The 20,510-nt window shown below is 42.7% G+C and overlaps 1 protein-coding gene across 4 annotated transcripts in view; it reads left to right on the forward strand.

Moving 5' to 3' along the window:
• Positions 1-20,510, forward strand: part of METTL25 (methyltransferase like 25) — a 203,552-nt gene that overhangs the window by 86,717 nt on the left and 96,325 nt on the right. For all 4 annotated transcript variants that reach the window (XM_083182338.1, XM_083182339.1, XM_083182336.1 and 1 more), the window contains exon 4: positions 13,191-13,297. In XM_083182338.1, coding sequence (XP_083038464.1) covers positions 13,191-13,297 — 107 coding nt within the window. The remainder of the gene's footprint in view (positions 1-13,190; positions 13,298-20,510) is intronic.

Consider the following 20,510-nt stretch of genomic DNA (forward strand, 5'->3'; position numbering starts at 1 on the left):
GTCGTACCAATGACCTATACAGTGGCATTATTACGTCTTTCTACTGCTGATACCTCTCCCTATGCAACCAAGCATCTGACTTGCCTTCTTCATTGCTTTGTTACATTGCCTACCTGCTTTTAAGTCCCCTGAAATAGTGACACCTAGATCCCTCTCTTCCTCAGTAGTTTCCATTATAGTGCCATTTATACTATATTTAGTCTTTGGATTGCTGAGACCCAAGTGCATGATTTTGCATTTTTTTGGCATTAAACTGTAGTTGCCATGCTCTTGACCATTCCTCTAATCTACCTAGATCCTCAATCATTTGTTTTACCCCTCCTGGTGTGTCTACCCTGTTGCATACCTTTGTGTCATCTGCAAAAAGGCACATTTTACCCTCAATTCCATTTGCAATATCAGCAATAAAGATATTAAAAAGCACCGGTCCAAGTACAGATCCCTGGGGTACTCCACTTGTAACCTTTTCCTCCTTTGACTGTACTCCGTTTACTACAACTCTCTGTTTTCTGTCCTGCAACCACGCTCTTATCCATTCAACTATCTTAGAATCCAATCCCAAGCTTTCAAGTTTATTTAACAGTCTGCGATGTGGGACAGTGTCAAAAGCTTTACTAAAGTTTAGATAAGCTACATCTACAGCCCCACCTTGATCTATTACTTTAGTCACCCAGTCAAAAAAGTCAATAAGATTTGTTTGACATGATCTTCCCCCAGTAAACCCATGCTGTTTTGGATCCTGTAAATTGCTGGTTTTGAGATATTCTTAGATATTCTAGGTTTCCATCAATTTCCCTACTACTGATGTAAGGCTCACTGATCGATAGTTGCTTACCTCTTCCTTGCTTCCACTTTTGTGCAGTGGGACTACATTTGCTGTTTTCCAGTCCTCTGGGATTACTCCAGTAGCTAGTGACTGGTTGAATAATTCTGTTATTGGTTTTACCAGCTCCCCTTTAAGCTCTTTTAGTATCCTTGGATGTATCCCATCTGGCCCCATTGATTTATCCACTTTCAGTTTTGAGAGTTCTGTGACTCTATTAGCATGAAGGAGTTTTCTAGTCACATACAGTTGTGCTCATAAGTTTACATACCGTAGCAGAATTTGATTTTTCTGGCCATTTGTCAGAGAATCTGAATGATACAGTAATACCACTTTTTTACACTGCCTAAACGTTTTAAAAACGGGTATTTTGAAACGGTATTTAAAACGGGTCTGAGTTTTTACATTGCAGTAGATTACCGTTTTAAATACCATTACATCAGTCAACCCATGTAATCCCCTGAACACGTTTCAAGGCAGAATGCAGGGGACAGCCAATCACAGGTCTGTAGTCTGTTGTTTTTACTAAATACCGTTTCAGAGCCATTCTCACTGCATAAAAAACAGCTCTGAAACGTGTAGGACTCTGCTTTTTAAACATTGTGAAATACCGGTTATTTTTAACCGGTAAATGAACTCTGGTGCTTTCCCACTGCAGCCTTAAACGTTTTAAAATGGAAAAAATGTGTGTGGTGTACACAATATTAATTGCAAGTAAGTTTTTATTATAGTTATGTTTTTAAAGGAAGATCTCCAATATATATAAAACAAACTATAGAGCACCCAACATTTAGTGCACTCGTGCTTTGCCAGTATATTGTTTATTATTTCTATTACAGTAGATCTTTTATATATGCTACCAGTAGAAATGTTTCAGTGAATTATGGGTAAAGAGGGAAGATTTGAACTGTACTGCAGATTGGAAATGTATCCGTTATATGTTTAGATTGGCTGTAGTGCTAATGCTTTGTTACTTGGAAGGTTCAACGGCAGAACATAACAAAATATAATCTTTTTTATGTACAGGTACACCACCGATTTTCCAGCATGATTGGTTCCAATGCAATGCCGGATTATCGATTTTGTCGGCTTACAGAAGGATTTCTAGTTTTTACTAATTTTGCACCCAGAGTCGGCCCTAGGCATAGGCAAACTAGGCAAATGCCTAGGGCATTTGGAATGCTGATTAAAATGATATGCAGCATGCCTATATTCTGTGTGTGAGTGAGGCTGTATATCATTTTAATGCCGCATATCATTTTAATCATCGGAAGCTCCTTCTGTGTCCTGGTCACATAACAATGCAAATAAGATGAATTTTCAGCAAAAAGGGCACCCAACGTTAGCAGAACTGGCCAGGAGCTGCATGGCCTATTGAGGCAAGATGTATGAAGAAACATCTGTATCCAAGCAGAGGCAGCGGTCACAGTGTTAGCGGCTGTGCGAGTGCTGTCTGCGGGTGGGTTGGTTGTGCAATAGTGTTCGGCATATGTGTAAGGGGCATTATGTGTGTCATGTATAAATGCATTAATAATGTGCGACATATGTGTAACAGGCATTATGTGTGTCATGTGTATAAGGGTATTAATAATGTGCAACATATGTGTAATGGGCATTATGTGTGTCGTGTATAAGGGCATTAATAATGTGCAATATATGTGTAATGGGCATTATGTGTGTCATGTGTATAAAGGGCATTAATAAAGGTTGGCATGATGTGTAAGGGGCATTATGTTTATAAGGACATTAATAATGTATGTCATGTGTAAGGGGAATTACTGTGTGGTATTATCAGGGTTGCCGAGAGAAAGGAGTAGGGGGTACAAACTACCCAGGTGAAAGTCTGATGGAAGGGCTTAGTGGCATAGGTGCCGATTCTGTGGGTGCTTGAGGGCCCGAGCACCCATGGAAATTGATGAGCACCCACCCGCTCAGCAGCGGCCCACTCGTCCGTGTCACACTGCACTCCCCCTCCCTCATCGCTGGCACAGGTACTGTGGGGGCATTTATGTACCTGCATTGTGTGGGCATTTATGTATTTGGCACTGTTGCCATAAGTTGAATATTGGAGACAACTGTGCTGCGTAATATAAATCAGTATTATTTTGTGGCCACGCCCCTTTCCCATGAAGCCACTCCCCTATACTTTGGCTTGAGCACCCACCAGCAAAAACATAAATCGGCACCTATGCCCAGTGGGGACCCCGGGGACCCTCCCCTTAAGTGACAGCAGCAGCTGCAGCTCTTCTCCTCTGCCCAGCACACACTGCTTTGTGCTGGGTTGCAGTATGGCCATGGAGGTGCTTAAAATACAATATTTTCTCAGGATTTTTTTCTAAGGGTATAATGTGAGGAGTAATGTATATAAGGTAAAGTGGTATTACTGTGCGATGTAACGTGAATAAGGGACACCATCGCATGATATAATGTGAATAAAGTTGCACTACTGTGTGGCACAATTTGAATTGGGGGTACTATTGTGTGGCCATGCCCCTACCCAGCAAGAACACACCCCTGTTTGTGCTGTGCACTGAATGTGTGCACTGTTTCTATTTAAAATATTACGGGTAGGAGCACCAAAATGATGACTGCTATGATGAGGGTTGATGGTGCTGGGAAAGGGGAGCAGGGTCAGAGGTGGAATTAGTGGCAGTGCTAAGGGGCACCAGCCAAAATCTTGCCTACGGCGTCATTTAGGCTAGGGCCGGCTCTGTTTGCACCTTCAGTACATTTCAAAAGCAATAAATAGTCAAATATATGCTACAGCATAATATTAATGAATGAATAAACACAGTAGTGTACTGTATGCAAAACTGTTTATTACAGTGTACTACGTGCTGTATAAGCAAAACAGGTATCAGGTATATTTTGAACAACCTTTAACAGTAAGTGCAGTATGAATGAAAGTCTTGCTGGGACCTTGGATGCCATATCAGCCCCACTGCTGCCTGCTGTGTCACCTGCAGTGTCCTTGGAAGCTGTACCCAGTGGCACCTATTTATGCTGTCTTTATGTGCGGTACTTGCTGGGACCTTGGACGCCATATCAGCCCCACTGCTGCCTGCTGTGTCACCTGCGGGATCCTTGGAAGCTGTTTCCAGTGGCACTTGCTCATGCTGTGTGTTCCGCCCATGTGTGGTACTTGCTTTGATCTCAGACACCATGATGCTTCCTGTGTCACCTGCAGTGTCCGCGGAAGCTGTACTCACTGACACTTGCGCCTATTGCGTGTTACACCCATGCGCAGAAAGTGTTCCGGATTAAAAGAGTTCATCAACCTCTTTTAATCCAGACAATTTACAATTTTGCTTTGTCTGGAATAAAGGAGGTCCCTAAACTCCTTTTAATCCGGACAAATCAAAAGTGTCCGGATTAAAAGAGGTTCCGGACAAACGGTTGCCGGAAAATCGGTGGTGTACCTGTATTTGTTTATGTAAGGAGTTTGCCAACCTTTGATAACCTAAGATACTGCCTTTATAAAATAAGAGTTAATCAAAAAAGGTCATGATCTGCTTGCATTCAAAGATTAGAGACACGCCAGATATTTCCAGATACTCAGCTGCTCTGCGTCTTTTCTAAAGCTTTTACAACTACAGTGACTATATGGAATCTTGTCTGCTGTCTCGCCCTTTAATTTCCTCCAGAGGATCTAATTCCCCCTAACATACTCTGCTGCAAGGACCTGTTTTATTAGTTACGCAGATTAGGTCATTTGAACTTCTGAACTTTATGCAGCCAAATGAGATAATCTAAAGAGTGTTTGTCTCTAGTCGCTAGAGAAGCAGCAAAATTAGAAATTATCTTTTTCTTTTTTTAATCTACTCTTACAATTCTGTAGCTTGCTGCTTACTGGATTTTTTATTTCAAATTATTGATTCTTCAGTTATAAGAATTCTTATTCTATGAAATTATTACATTTATTGGTAGTCTTCTAAGGGGGAATTCAATTGTTTTTGTCAATCCCGCTCTATTGTAAAAAATTACTGGTGCCAGATGACATGGTCATTTCTTCGATAACGGAATCCCGACTGTCTGGAGCCCGGCAGTTGGAATCCCCATTTACACGGGCTATTTTCCCTTGTGGTGGTCCAGGACCCTTGACCCCCTTAGAGGGAGAATAGAACAGTTGACGAGTGCACCAAGTCCACAGCATGGCGAGCGCAACATGCCCGCAAGTGGCTTGAATGCACTTGCCCTCCTTTCAGGCTCCAGACAGTCTGGATTCTGATGTTGGAATCCCGACTGCCGGTAAATTACACCATTCACAAAATGACAAGTGATATTGAAATGTTTGTGCAAACAGGTGTGAGTGGCGCTGACACTGAATGCTTCGGGAGTATGTAAAAAATGATTCAACTTGTGAAAACTACTTTGTTATGAACAGAAAATATAGGCGCACATTGGTACTGAATTGGCATTGACAATTGAATGGTCAGTTTAGTAGAGGGCTGCCGCAGGGCAAAACAATTGATTTACCCCTTAAGATTCTTTGTTTGTTCATTTTGAATCTAGATTTGGCAACATGTGCTTACTATGTGATAAACACATGTAGCAGAAGTTCAAGAGACCACAGAAGCCATTGAAGGCATTGGCAAGCCCAATTAAAATGCATGGTCTGTTTCCTCTTGCCTGGGGTGACTGCAGCACACAATAGAAAACATTTAATTCATGTGGCTTTTACTGGTTACATGCAAACATCTGTAAATAACTATGTGCAGTTTACCTTCGGCTAAAATGTAAATTTGATGACAATTATTAAGCAAAGTTTAAGTAATATACAATATATGTGATCAATTGGTACTCTTTACCTAGCACGGCGCCCATCGCGGGTATCACGGCCATCAAATGCACTAAAAAACCGGGTGCGACGCGATGCCCACGATGCCCGCGATTTCCCATAGGGAACAATGTTAAAAGTGTGATTGGACGCAATTTTACTGTTCAATGCCTCAATGCCCGCGATTTTTCCATAGGAAACAATGTTAAATGGGCCACAGAGCCTAAATAGTCCCCCTGAAGTCTGAAATGGCCCCCACAATTGTTAACGCCACCCCACGATCAACGTGAACCCGAAGCGTGGCGAGCGGCGGCGGTACGCGTCCTCCGACCTTTTCATACCCCCACTATCCACGTCGGCGTGGAGTTGAGAAAAGAATAGTGTGGCGAGCGCAGCGAGCCCGAAGCGTGGCGAGTGGACGCGGATACCTTCACAGGTAAACGCGTCCCTTCGCGGGCTTCACAGGTATCCGCGTCCCCTCACGGGGCTCGCTGCGCTCGCCACACTTCGGGCTCGGTGGCTCGCTGCGCTCGCCACACTATTCTATTCTCAACTCCACGCCGACGTGGATAGTGGGGGTATGAAAAGGTCGGAGGACGCGTACCGCCGCCCCTCGCGGGCTCGCTGCGCTCGCCACGCTTCGGGTTCACGTTGATCGTGGGGTGGCGTTTACAATTGTGGGGTCCATTTCAGACTTCAGGGGGACTATTAGGGCTCTATGGCCCATTTAACATTGTTTCCTATGAAAAAATCGCGGGCATTGAGGCATTGAACAGTAAAATCGCGTCCAATCACACTTTTAACATTGATCCCTATGGGAAATCGCGGGCATCGCGTCGCACCCGTTTTTTTAGTGCATGCGATGGCCGCGATGCCCGCGATTTTTTACCCCCGATGACCGCGATGGACATCGTGGGCGCCGTTCTAGGTAAAGAGTACCGATCAATTTGTCATTGTATTAAAAAACTATGTTAGGATTCCTCTACTAAGCAAGCTCTGCAGCAGGAAAAAAGTTATCACTGGCTGACTCTTGTGACAGCTTCTTAATGCATATCATTCAGAAGTCTATATAGCACAGGGCTGGGCAACACCGGCCCTCCAGATGTTGATGAACTATACACCCCAGCATGCCTTGCATCAGTTTCAGCATGGCCACATAGCATAACTAATGCAAAGCATCCTGGGATATGTAGTTCATTAACATCTGGAGGGCCGGTGTTGCCCAGCCCTGATATAGCATGTGGAGGAGGGCCAAAATTATTATTTTTTGCACCTGGGCCCACCACTTCTCTGACCGCTATCATAGGTAACAATCAGGGAAAATATTTAAAAAAAAATTAAATAAAGCTAATTTAAATATGTTTCCCCATTTTCTTAACCATTTATTTTATTGATTTCAGAAATATATATTTTATTTAAAGAAACTGATCTGGAAGTCTAAGATCAGGCTTAAGGCTTCTCGGAGGGAGAAGTCGCATAAGAATCCCCTTGAACCACGGGAGCTTCCCGGGCTGCAGGATTGCATGCGACATATCAAATGTGATACCATTCCCCGCTGTCAGTGTCAGAGGTCGGACTTGAAAGCAGGACTGCGCATCAGATCAAATGTCATACACATCCGATTTGGCCACTTTTCACATGATTTCTCATAACGATTTGTCGGTATCGGGTTAAAAAAGGCCAAATCTGACAAGTGTATTAGCAACTTTACAGTGCATTTGTCATGCATGTGCGTAGCAAACCATGTTAGCAGAAAAAGAGGCAAGTCTTTGCTTCTGCTACCCCTCTATTCTGCCCTAGTGACATGTTAGCTATCCTGATTTCAGCATGGCAGTCCCACTATTCCCTGTTTTTGTCCCATTGGTGGAGGAAGGTTGTGGAACACTGTCATGTAGATCAATTTAGTTCCAGAAGAGGCTGATGGCAGCCCAGAAGCTGTCTCCTGCGCAAGCAGGGGGATGCAGTCAAAATTCCGATGGTCAAAATTCCGTTGGTCAAAATCCCGACAGGGTCAAAATCCCGACATTTAAAATCCAGACAAGGTCAAAATACCGACATATAGAATGTATGGGAGAAACAGTCAACATGACTTTTGGTCGACAGGTTGTGAGGTCAACATGGGTTTTTTCACTGTTTTTTGACCTGACATGTGCCGACAGGAGGTATTTCATGCTCTACCATCCACAAGGGCGTGGTGGGAGAATAAAATTGCCCGAAGCATTGCGAGCGAGTGATGCGAGGGGCTGCGGTTCACTTCCAACTGTGTCCATGTCGACTGTGTCGACATTCGGGTAAAAAAACTGTGAAAAAACCCATATCGACCTGTCGACCGAAAGTCATGTTGACTGTTTCTCCTGTACATTCTGTATCTCGGTATTTTGACCTTGTCGGGAATTTAAATGTCGGGATTTTGTCCTTGTCGGGATTTTGTCCTTGTCGGGATTTTAAATGTCGGGATTTTGTCCTTGCCGGTATTTTGACCTATTCAGGATTTTGACCCTGTCGGGATTTTTACCTTCGGGATTTCATACCAAATCCCAAGCATGAAGTCATTATCAGTGGGATTCAAATGTTGGGAGGTATGATTTTATTGATGTAGCAATAAAATATTTTGTTATTGCAGTTTGCAGCAATAGAAAAATATCTTCTTTCAAAGCAGTTTTATACCTAGAGCTCTAAATGTTTTGTATTTTTTTGGGGTACTTGTGTAGTTTCACGGCGGCAGTTACGCTGTCAGCATAGCGTCCCTGTCAGAATCAGCGTAGTGTTCCCGCAGCCAGCGTAGTCAGTCAGAAGTAGCGTAGTGTTCCCGCGGCCAGAGTAGTAAGTCAGAAGTAGTGTAGTGTTCCCCTGGCCAGCATAGTTAGCGTAGTCAGTCAGAAGTAGCGTAGTGTTCCCGCGGCCACTTAAGCGTCCCTGTCAGATCCAGCGTAGTCAGTCAGCGGTATTGTAGTCAGTCAGCAGTACATTATATGAGTTATGGCTGCTGACAAATTAACTATATTTAACCTGCCGCAGACAGAGGAGGAGTATTTTGCAGCTTCACCACTTTCTCCCTGAGACCAAGTCGTGTCCTAATGGTCATCCAATGCGTCTGAATGTGAAGGAGTGGATGTGGCGCTGCCACATCAGAAGCTGCGGCAAAAAGGTTAGCTTCCGGGCCGCACAATGGTTTAGTGAAAGCCATCTTACATTCATAACGCTTCTACGCTTTGTGTTTTGTTGGGCGGAGGAGTTAACCAGCATCATGTTTTGTAAGCGGCATCTGTCCATGTAAAAAAAAATACTGTGCAGTATAATAACTTGAAGCGGGGGGCCTGCACCTTGGACTTGTTTTCCAAGCCCCAACGCAGGATTGGCGGTCCAGGGAACATTGTTGAAGTTGATGAGAGCCTCTTTGTGCTGAGGAAAAGCCATGTGGGACGGATGCTGCCTCAACAGTGGATATTCAGAGGCATTTCCAGAGACACTGGTGAGTGCTTTGTGACACCGGTAGAAAGGCGTGACGCCAGCACCCTGATGGCCGCCATCAACCAGTACATTGAACCGGGGATGACTATCTACTCCGATTGCTGGCGTGCCTATAACACCGAGCAGCTGGAGAAGGCAGGGTACCACCATGCTTGGGTGAACCACAGGTACAACTTTGTTGATCCGGAGAGTGGGGTTCACACACACACAACATTGAACGCCTTTGGGGATCCTGTAAGTGGTGCAACAAACGCCAAAGGGGAACTGCGCGCCAGAATCTCGACTTTTACTTACGGGAATTCATCTGGCGAAAGACTGTCGGCACAAAAAAACCTTTTGAGCGGATTTTTTATGCACTTTCTCTGCTCCCACAGACTGACAAAGGCGATGACACAGATGCAGAGACAACTGCATCCACCTCTGCTGCAGTTCTGTCAATACTGATTGTGACTAATTACTGTTTAATCTTGTTATTTATTCTTGATGATTGTACTGTAATGTGTTAAGTTGCTTTAATTCTTCTTCTTATTAACTAAAATCCAGTTACAAGTTAACACATGTCATCATTACTGTCTCAGATGTATGATACGGCAGGTGTGAATGTGTTCCTGAAACACCCCCACTATCCCCGGCAGCCTAATGCGTGGCGAGCGCACGCATTACGCGTCCTCCCGACCTCTTCATACCCCCACTATCCACTTTGGCGTGGAGTTGATTTTATGTAGTGTGGCAAGTGCAGCGAGCCACCGAGCCCGAAGCGTGGCGAGCGGCCGCAGATTACCTTACATGTAATATGCGTCCCCACGCGGGGATCGCTGCGCTCGCCACACTATATGAAATCAACTCCACGCCGACGTTGATAGTGGGGATATGAAAAGGTGCGCTCGTCACGTTTCGGGCTGCCGTGGATAGTGGGGGTTTTCAAATGGAGGCCATTTGCCAGTATGTAACATGGAGCACTGGCAAATGCCTCCTTCATTGTGAATGAGAGGCACTTGCATCCACACCCCCTCTTTGGACAGGAGACACACACGCTACAGAACCCATTACCCTGTCGGCAGGGTTGCTGTACCCTGACGCAATAGCTACTCAGACGCAGGAGCGTCTCATTGCTGGAGCATCTGAGACGCTCCTGCATCTCAAACAGATGGAGCGCCTCTCCACCGGTGCCAGCATGATCCCCTCTCCACCAAAGAGAGGGGATCATGCTGGCACCGGCGGTGTGAGAGAGGCACTGACTAGGCTTTCCAGGGACGCCGGGGACAGAGATGCAGTTCCCAGCAACAGTACGGTAGTTACTTGTGTAGTTTCACGGCGGCAGCCTGCGCTGATAACGTAGCTTAGGGTGCCGCCGTGAAACTACACAAGTAAGGCAGCCGTTGGGCTACGCTATTAGCGTAGCTTCAAACGTAGCCTAAGCTGCCACCGTGAAACTACACAAGTACCTTTTTGTTATATTGCAAAATTATATTATTATTATTATCATCATCATTTATTTAACAACACCAGTTTCCACATTGAAATTTAGGAAGTGATTCAAAGATGGCGGCCACAGTTCACAACACTTCTGTGTCTTTTGATGCAGCAGCGATGTGAAAATATGGTAATGCGGCAGGAGGCATCTTGCGTTAATAGACTCCTCCTGACAGCTTCTGTGATTTTGCTGCTGCATTCTAAGATGCAACCTCTGATTACTTGTGTGAACATTGACCATGTGAGTAACCTTAAGATTACTATACTGTATATTGCCATGTATTCCAGCTTTACGAGGCCAGGTAATTTTTGTTTGATGTCGCAGACCCTAGGCTCAAGCGTGCCTTAAGACTGGAGACAACATGCAACAGTACCTGTTGGAACCCCTGTTCCTCTTCTATTTTTTATAATGGTCCCTATCATCTCCTCTGCTGCTCCACCAAAAGGCATGCATACTCTAAATCTCAGGTGTACATTTTACTAAAGCTTCTATAGCAACAAATCAGATTCTGTCTATAATTTTCTAAGATGCAAATAAGAAATGATAGATAGATAGATAGATAGAATCTGATTGGTTGTTATGAGCAACATCACCCTTTTTCATTGTTAATAGTGTTAGTAAATTTACACCTTTTAGGCTTAATTCCTTAACATGCAAACACACATTAGTATTCATTTTTTTCCAGAATCCAGTTAAATTACCAGTATGTTTTTTTGGAAGTTAGAACAATCAGAACCACATAAACACTGAGAGAGTGTACAAACACCACACAAATCGATCATTACTGGAACAGAACTCATCACCTCAGTGTGGCAAGGCAGTAAAGCTACACCACTGTGCTGCTTTGTTAAATAAATAATATTAATAAAACACATTTAGAGGGTTATTCAGGTTGATTCGCTAGGCTGCGAATTCGCAGCCTTGCGAGTCCACCAAACCCCGCCTGGCAAACGCACGCCCCCCCAGCAAAGTGCGGCTTCGCCCGCACAGCAGCGAATGGATGTTTTGCATAAACATCCATTCGCTTTGCTGGGGTGTCCGCCCACATCATTCGATGGTCGGTGACCATCGAATGATGTTATGCGTGCACGCTTATATAAGTGACTTTTAAGTTACTTACATTTGCGTGCACGCTGGCGTGATATGGGCGGGCAGCTAACATCCGGTGATGTCAGCTACCCGGCCCACACACCCGCGTCACTGCCTCATTACCATGAGAACGCCAAGCGTTCTCATGGAAACGCCCATGGAACGCTGGGCGTTCCCATATGGTAATGGGGCAGCCCGGCGCTCCCCGCCCATCTCCGCCCCCCCCCCCCCTCGCTGCCATGGGTGCGTGCACCCGGTGACCCAAAAGGTCGCCGTGGGTGCACGCACCATGCGCCTGCACATGCGCAGAAACACGCCTGCGCAGTCGCACAACATCGGTACTGCGTGCGAATGTGCGCAATACCGATGAAATCTGAATAAGGCCCTTAATATATTAAACCAGTGGTTCCTAAAACTTTTTTGAATCGCGGCACCCTAGTGTGTCAGATTTTATCAGGGCACCCCTAGCATAAAATAATTTTATTGTTGCATTTGAAATGCAATACAGGTACACCACCGATTTTCCGGCATCATTGGTTCCAGTGTCGTGCCGGATTATCGATTTTGCCGGATTATCGAAGGATTTCTAATTTTTACTAATTTTGCACCTTCAGTACATTTCTAAAGCAATAAATAGTCAAATATATGCTACAGCATAATATTAATGAATGAATAAACACAGTAGTGTATGCAAAACTGTTTATTACAGTGTACTAAGTGTTGTAAAAGCGAAACAGGTATCAGGTATATTTTGAACAAACATTAACAGTAAGTGCAGTATGAATGAAAGTCTTGCTGGGACCTTGGACGCCATATCAGCCCCACTGCTGCCTGCTGTGTCACCTGCGGGATCCTTGGAAGCTGTACCCAGTGACACTTGCTCATGCTGTGTGTTCCGCCGAAGTGCAGTACTTGCTTTGACCTCAGACACCATGATGCTTCCTGTGTCACCTGCAGTGTCCGCGAAAGCTGTACTCACTGACACTTGCGCCTATTGCGTGTTACACCCATGCGCAAAAAGTGTTCCGGATTAAAAGAGTTCATCAACCTCTTTTAATCTGGACAATTTACAATTTAGCTTTGTCCGGATTAAAAGAGGTCCCTAAACTCCTTTAATCCGGACAAATCAAAAGTGTCCGGATTAAAAGAGGTTCCGGACCAAAGGTTGCCGGGAAAATTCGGTGGTGTACCTGTATTAAATTAAGTAAAGGGTGCCTTTATTGTCATCCTTAGGTTTAGTTATTTAGCTATTAGGTACATTTATGCTTCTGATTATCCACATGTTATATGATTGGTAGCCACTGGCGCTTGTTTTGCCCATTATTTTAACCCTAAATAATTCAAATTGGTCCTGGACCACCAACCCGAGGCACCCCTGGAAGAGTCTTGCGGCCTGCCTAGAGTGCCGTGGCACACCATTTGGCAACCACTGTATGAAACTATAATACAATATTCTGCATTGTTGATCTGCAATTCATTTGAAAACTCATATTTATCCTCCTATTCATATTTCCAATTTTTACCTTTCCAATGATTTGTTCTTTTTTTACCTACAGATAAAGAAATAAAAACTGACCAGTTTATGAATGATAAGAAATCACATGAAGTTATCATTTTGTCACAACTTGTGGAAGGCATTGCAAGTTTTTATAACGTCAAACAGGTAAAATGTGTGCAGATGTTAAAATTATTAAATGGATTCCAAGCAGCAGAAGTAAATTTAATGTGATAACAGTTTTGAAGAGCAAACTTTTTAATGCGTTTTTTATTATCCTGTTTTGGGACATCTGGACGTTTAATTTACTGTATAACTGAAATACTGAGACCAACAGCTTTATTGTACACACTGTAAAATAAGATGCAACTATTGACTTCTTTGGCAAGGCTTCCCTTTCTAACTGTATAATAAATCCTATACTGCATATGCAGTGCATCATCATTCTCCATCCCTCTGGCACATTAATTATTCACGATCACTTTATTTAGCAACTGCTTTGTGTCTTGATCAGAATAGCCATGGTTTGTCTCTTTATTGTATTTTTGGACTGTAAACTGCACGATAGGGACTCCTAATAAATTAGATTACCCATAGAGTCCATAGGAGCTGATTCAGTGATATTTTGCTAGTACTGTAGTCACCAAGAATAATAGTTATCCTTCAGATTTTCTTATTGTAGCCGCCACTGACCCCAACCACTGCCAGATCAGCTGCTCTCCTTTATCCTGGCTCAACTTGCATGTGTACCTGCTCCATCTGTCTCCAGCTTCTCATTAAAGTCAGCAATGTTGGGTGATCTGTCCTCAGCTGTCCTCTATAGCCTGAAAGGTCAAGTAATTGGTCTGTGACTGTTTGTAAGGACTACTTGTCTCTCTTCAGCTGTCCCCTGATTAAGCCTCCCAACTTCATGTACTCTTAAAGGAAAGAAAAGCATACTTGGGTTCCCCCCAGCATATTGTGTGATATCAGTAACCAGATTTACATTTAAATCTGGTTACTGATATTACACAATGTGCTGGGGAAACAAGTATGCTTTTCTTTATGCAAGAGTACCTCTTATTTGCAAACACTTGTGTGATATCACTTAAATAATTGAGCATCTGCTAGTATGTTTTTCTGTTGGTAGAGGCAGAAGGAAGCCAGCATTAGGAGGAGATGCTAGTCCAACATGCCACATGGATCATTATGGGGTTATGGAGCATTGGCCCTTATTCTAGTTCCCTCTTAGGGGCAAATTCCTTCTCAAATGGACAAAACCATGTGCACTGCAGGGGGGCAGATGTTACTTGTGCAGAGACAGTTAGATTTGGGTGGGGTTTATCTTCAAAGTGATATCTATATTGCAGTGTAAAAATAAAACAGTCAGTATTTTCCCTGCACAGAAACAAAATAACTCACCCAAATCTAAGTCTATCTGCACATTTTACATCTGCCCCCCTGCAGTGCACATGGTTTTGTCCATCTGAGAAGGAATTTGCCTCTAAGAGTGAACTAGAATAAGGCCCATTATCTGGGCAGGTAGCTCTAAGTTAAGGTATGTTTAGTTAGAGCCATTATCATGTGGCTCTACTAGTTAAAATAGGACCCACATTGGGGCTAAAATGGGTTTGGGGTGTGGTACCCCTGGATTGGTGTGGCTACATGGCTCTGATTCTACTAACACTTATCTCTTATTCATAATTTCACTAACGCTATTCCTTTAATATTTTAGTTACACCTTTGTATCACTTTATATACATACAGTAGCTAAGGCTTCTTAACACTAGGACTAATACTTTAGTTTTTTCCCTGGTGTGCTGCTTTGGACTTTCTGGCTTATGTTGATTTTTGGGGGGCCGCTCCCTTAACCTAGATATAGCAGTAGACTTTCCCAATACTTTACCTTTCAGCCCTGAAGATGATACAATATGTCTTGCTTATAACATATATTTACTGTACCTGTGGTTTATTTTTGACTGTATTTAGAGTTGCTACCTGGAGTATTTAAGAAGGGACCCCAGGAGAAGCATCTTCTGGAGATATGGCAGATATTAGTAATCAACCAATAGTACAGGAGTAGCATATCTGGACTAAATATATACTGTAATACCATGCAATTTTTTAGGCAATTGTGGAAAAAATGCATGAATGCTTTCAAAAATAGAAGTGCTAATAGTTTATTTTTTTTAGCAATTATCAAAATGCAAAGTGAATGAACAGAAGGAAATCTACAGTAAATCAAATCAATATTTAACGTCACCATCCTTTTCTTTCTAAACTGCATACATTTTTCTATCTACACTTGATTCAAGTCAGGGAGTTTGTAGGATGTAGTCAGGGGGATGATTAACCAATCACACCAAACATTATATGTAGGGTTAAACTGTTAACTAAAACAAAAAACGCTTTGTAGAAATTTTTTAATTGTGAGGAAAAGACAAATCCTGCTACAAAGCAGATGACAGATGACGATTTCATGTCACAGGTCAAATTCTATGGCAAGACTGTGCACAGAAACAAGATACTGTAGTTATAGCTACCAGTATAACTACCTAAAAAGTTAGTTACACTGCATCAGCAAGGTCTCTACCGGGCAAAGTTTTTAAAGCAGACTGCTGTATAAAGATGTGCAGTTCATGCTCTTTTGAAGAAGCACTAAGAAAAGGGCAATGTTGAGGATTGTGGACACAGTGGTGAGCCAAGGAAACTTATCAGAGGAAAGATGCATCATACATACTTCCTTTTGAAACCAAAGGTTGTCCAGAAGTGCCTTAAGCTCAGAAACCAGTGAGACCCAGGATACACCCATCTACTGTTAAAAGTCTGGACAGAAGTGGTCTTCATGGAAGAATTGCAGACCTTTGACTTGGGAACTCAACTATACATGACAACATAGGAACTGGGATTCAGAAAAATGTCAGCAAATGCTCTAGACTGACGAGTCAAAAGTATTTGGCTGCAACAGAAGACTGTTCGCCGTAGGGTTGGAGAGCAGTACATTAATGAATGTCTGCAGAAAACGGTGAAACAAGGTGAAGTTTCCATGCATGCCTGGGGACATTTCTGCAAATGGTGTTGTGGATTTGGTCTGGATAAATGGTTTCCAGAGTGCTAAGCAAACTTGTCAAAATAGGTGTGAAAATGCCAAGCAAACATTTTTTTCCTTAATAAATTTTTATTAGGTCACAGATTTAGATCACATATTAAGAAATATGGTGCAAACATACATAGTAGCATGTGCATTGAAGTTAAACAATACAGAAAATGAAGTTGTAAGACTAAATGTTTCAATTAGCAGAGCACATGAGTAAACATTGACCTAGATTTAAAATGATAGGAGAATATTAATAGAAAGAATAAAAGGAGATGCGACCTCCCCAGCCGGGCGGCCGGAAAGGCAGGTTATTAAAGGGAGAAGAAGAGAAGAGAAATAGACACAAGAGGGATACGGGAAGACGAATAGCAATGCTTGGGCAGACTGCCCATCAGTTAAGGGCGCGAGTCTGACTGTAGCAGGTGTCAGCACTGTTGTGGGTCAATACACCTGCGGTTGAGGGGGGGAATTGAGGGCTGAAACATCCCATGCCTCCTCGCTGGATAGCGAGAGACCCTGGGACTCTCTGTATTCACTCCACTTAAACCACCTCAAATGGATTGAGGAAGCCGAGGAGGAGTACCAAGCATTTGTCGTCTCGAAGAGGAAGTGGCTATGTACCTTGTTGATAATTTGTCGAACCAAGGGTATTTCTGTCGACTTCGCCAAGCAAACATTTTAATGCATCTTAATGACCTGTAAGGTTTACCTTATATAGAGAGTATATATTTTTTTTACACAACATTTTTATATTTGAATTTATATAACAAATGTTAGTGATGCTTTCATTTTTAGTGGATATTTTGCACATCTCTCAGAGATTTTGCCAATCAAAGGGTTCATTCTGAAGGTGCCCACACACGGAGCATTTTTGGGCTTGCAATATAATGCGCGCTCCCGCGCACATCACATAGCATAGCACATAAAGTATGTGCTGCACATTCTTTTTTGGACTACAACACGTCTAGTTAAAAACGCATGCTGCTTTAGCAAATCACATGCATTTTGCACCAGATGCAATGAGATCTAGTCCACATGTTTAGCCACCTTGAGAAATATAGGCATGTACTTACAGTATCTATCATGCAATATCATCAGGGAGGTGTCTGATTGGGTACCAATTTATTCTGTAGACAATGACCCCAAGCATACAGTTGATGTTATTGAGAACTATCTTCTATGTAAAGAACAAAAAGCAGTCCTGAACGTTATGATATTGCCTCCACAGAGCCCTTGGTTCAACATCATCTTGTCTGTCTAATATTACATGAATAGTCAGAAGGATTTGAGCAAGCCTACAGCCAAATAAACTATCTGGGTAGTTCTCCAATGTGTTTGGTACAACCTACCTGCAGAGTTTCTTCAAAAACTGGGAGCAAGTGTATCTAGAAGAATTGATGCTGTTTCGAAGGCTGAGGGTGGTCTCAAAAAACTTCTGGTTTGGTTTAGATTTCTGTTCATTGGCTTCTGTTTTTGAAAGCATTCTTACTTTGATGCATGTTTTCCTCCACTCTCCCCCTTTCCTCCCACCTCACTCTTTGTACCCCTATTCCTCCCATCTGCCCTTAAATCTTCCATTCTTCTCCTATTCTCCCCATCTGATGTTGTCTCATTTTCCCCTATTCATTCACATTTTCTTACCATCTTTGATTTTTTCTTCCTCCTATTACTCTCATTTCCCTCTCTTGACTTTTGCTCTCATCTTTACTATTCATCCCTCCCATCTTCTTCTATTCTCCACCTGTTGTTCAATATCTACCTTTTTCTTCTCATAAAATCCTTCCATCTCTCCCTGTTCATTCTTATTTGGCCTTTTCCTTCCATCACCACCTCCTTCATATGGGGCCTTACTTGGACAGAGAATCTGCTCATGCCAAAGCTGGTTTAATTGGTGTGATTGGTGTTCCAATGCCTTTTGTTGCTGAAATTGGGCATCTCAGTTCTTGTACATTCATACCCACTGATGGACTAGGGATGGACTTTTTAGTGACATTTGCATAAAATTACTTAAGATAAATTGCAAATAGATGCAGCTGAGTCAGAATCAGCTGCATATGGAGGGGGTGGCAATCATGAGCTTGCATATCAAAATAGTTTCTTTATAAACATACTACACCTTTTTTTGCAATCCCTGTATTTTGTTTTTGTGATATACAGTATAGTTACAAAAGCTTGAATAGTTGCATATATGATATAATATATATATTTCACCAGGCCATAAAATACATTTATAAGTAAGCACCTGAATTAGTGATGTCACAAGGTTTTTGGCATTATAGGAAATTAAGTAGTGTCTCAGGAGCATACACACAGCTGGAATCCAGGGGAAAAAAATTAATATTGTAATTCACATCCCTTGCAATAGAGCCATCAAAATTCTGTTCAATCCTGCTTTAATCGAGTGGTCACTGTTTCAAAATTGGTGAGGGTTCCCATAATAAATTTAAAACCACATGAAATACTGTATAAATGGATTCAGATGTTTCTGAGCTTATTGGCAAAATAAACGCTTGCCTTTTTTTCCCCTGCAACATCATTTTTGAATAACATACCTGTTGCCTGTAGACCCCTTTGAAACACTAGAAATCTTGTTGGTTGGTGATTTTTCTACAAAGCTTTTTACCTTATTGTGCATGTAATATATAGCACACAGGTGCATTTTATTTAATTCTATTGATTTGCCTATGAAATGCTTAGATTATTTTTCCCCAGCATATAAACTATTTTATATGGAAGGGGAATAAAAACTGTGTCTTGCATTGTAAAAGGAAATCTGTATTTGTTTCTGCTACTTTTTCAAGCTAAAGTAACTAGAACTTGTAAATTTAAAGAGAGACTGTTACGAATTTGTTGCCAAATTAGTCCATAAAGCGGTGTAAAAATAGATTTAATTAAAAAATATGGAGCATTAAAATCTTGACACGTGTTTTACACCAGTTCACAGTCCTATGGGCGCCTTTTGTGTCTTGTGGTTTAAAGTTCTAAAGCAGTAATGATTTTTTTCAGTATTCTGCATTACACTGGCAAATGTTTGATCTCTAATGGGGGGGAAAGAATTTTATTTTTATTGTGGCGTTGTGAGCTATGTGTGTTTGTAGTGTTTCTGGTTAAATTATTATTATTTTATTTGGTACTTGTTTCCTAGCACGGCGCCCATCGCAACGTATACCATAAGCCTTACAATGGTATGCGATGCGATGTGACGCGATGGCACCCGATGTTATACGATTTCAAATTGTATAAGCACCCTAATGGGTGTTTTCAATGTTAAATGGCCCCCCTATAAGATTATTAATTGTATAAGCACCGTAACGGGAGCTTACAATGTTAAAACACCCCCACGCCACCCCCAGTATCAACGCCAACCCGAAGCGCGGCAAGCGCAGCGAGCCCGCGAGGTGCGGCGGTACACGTGCTCCGACCTTTTCATACCCCCCACTATCAACATCGTGGAGTTGATTTTAGATAGTGTGGCGAGACACTGAGCCCGAAGCATGGCAAGCCCCGCGAGGGGACGCGGAATACATGTAAAGTAATACGCGTCCCCCCACGGTGCTTGCCACGCTTCGGGCTCGGTGGCTCGCTGCGCTCGCCACACTATCTGAAGTCAACTCCACGCCGACGTGGATAGTGGGGGTATGAAAAGGTTGGAGGACATGTACCACTGCCCCTCGCGGGCTCACTGCACTCGCCACGCTTCGGGTTGGCGTTCATAGTGGGGGGGGGGGGCATTTAACATTGTAAGCAACCATTAGGGTGCTTATACAATTAAAAATCATATAGGGGGGCCAAAAACGCATCGCATGCGGCTATATGGCATGCGATGCGATACAATGCATAAGTACCTTTTATTTTTTTGGTGCTTTCAGTGTTAGACACAGACCTGCGATGGAAACCACTATAGGGCATGTGTGGCAGGATTTTAATACACATAAAATAGTCAAGAGAAAAAAACAAATTCCCCCTGCACACCGTGGGCCGGCATGAGACATATGTCCTACATAAAAGAATTGCAGAGATCTGTTACATTTGCACATATGGTAAGACACCAGCCTTGGCAATGCATCTCTGCTCTGTTGGTTTTTACACTACATGATATTAGCACCGCTTTTGAGTCTATGTATGATAATTTACTTGGAGACACCCCAAAAACCTCCAATATGGCACTACAAAGTATGAATCTCTGCTGTCCACTTCCGGCAGGCAGCTGCATGGTGCATTGGGGCTAGCTGTATGATGTAAAATCTGGTTCAATTTCAATAGTTAGGTTTTTATTTATATTGATTCACTTACTGTTCCTGGTCC

The sequence above is a fragment of the Crinia signifera genome, chromosome 4 (assembly GCF_055691185.1).
Source record: "Crinia signifera chromosome 4, ASM5569118v1, whole genome shotgun sequence".
NCBI classification, from domain to species: Eukaryota; Metazoa; Chordata; class Amphibia; order Anura; family Myobatrachidae; genus Crinia; species Crinia signifera.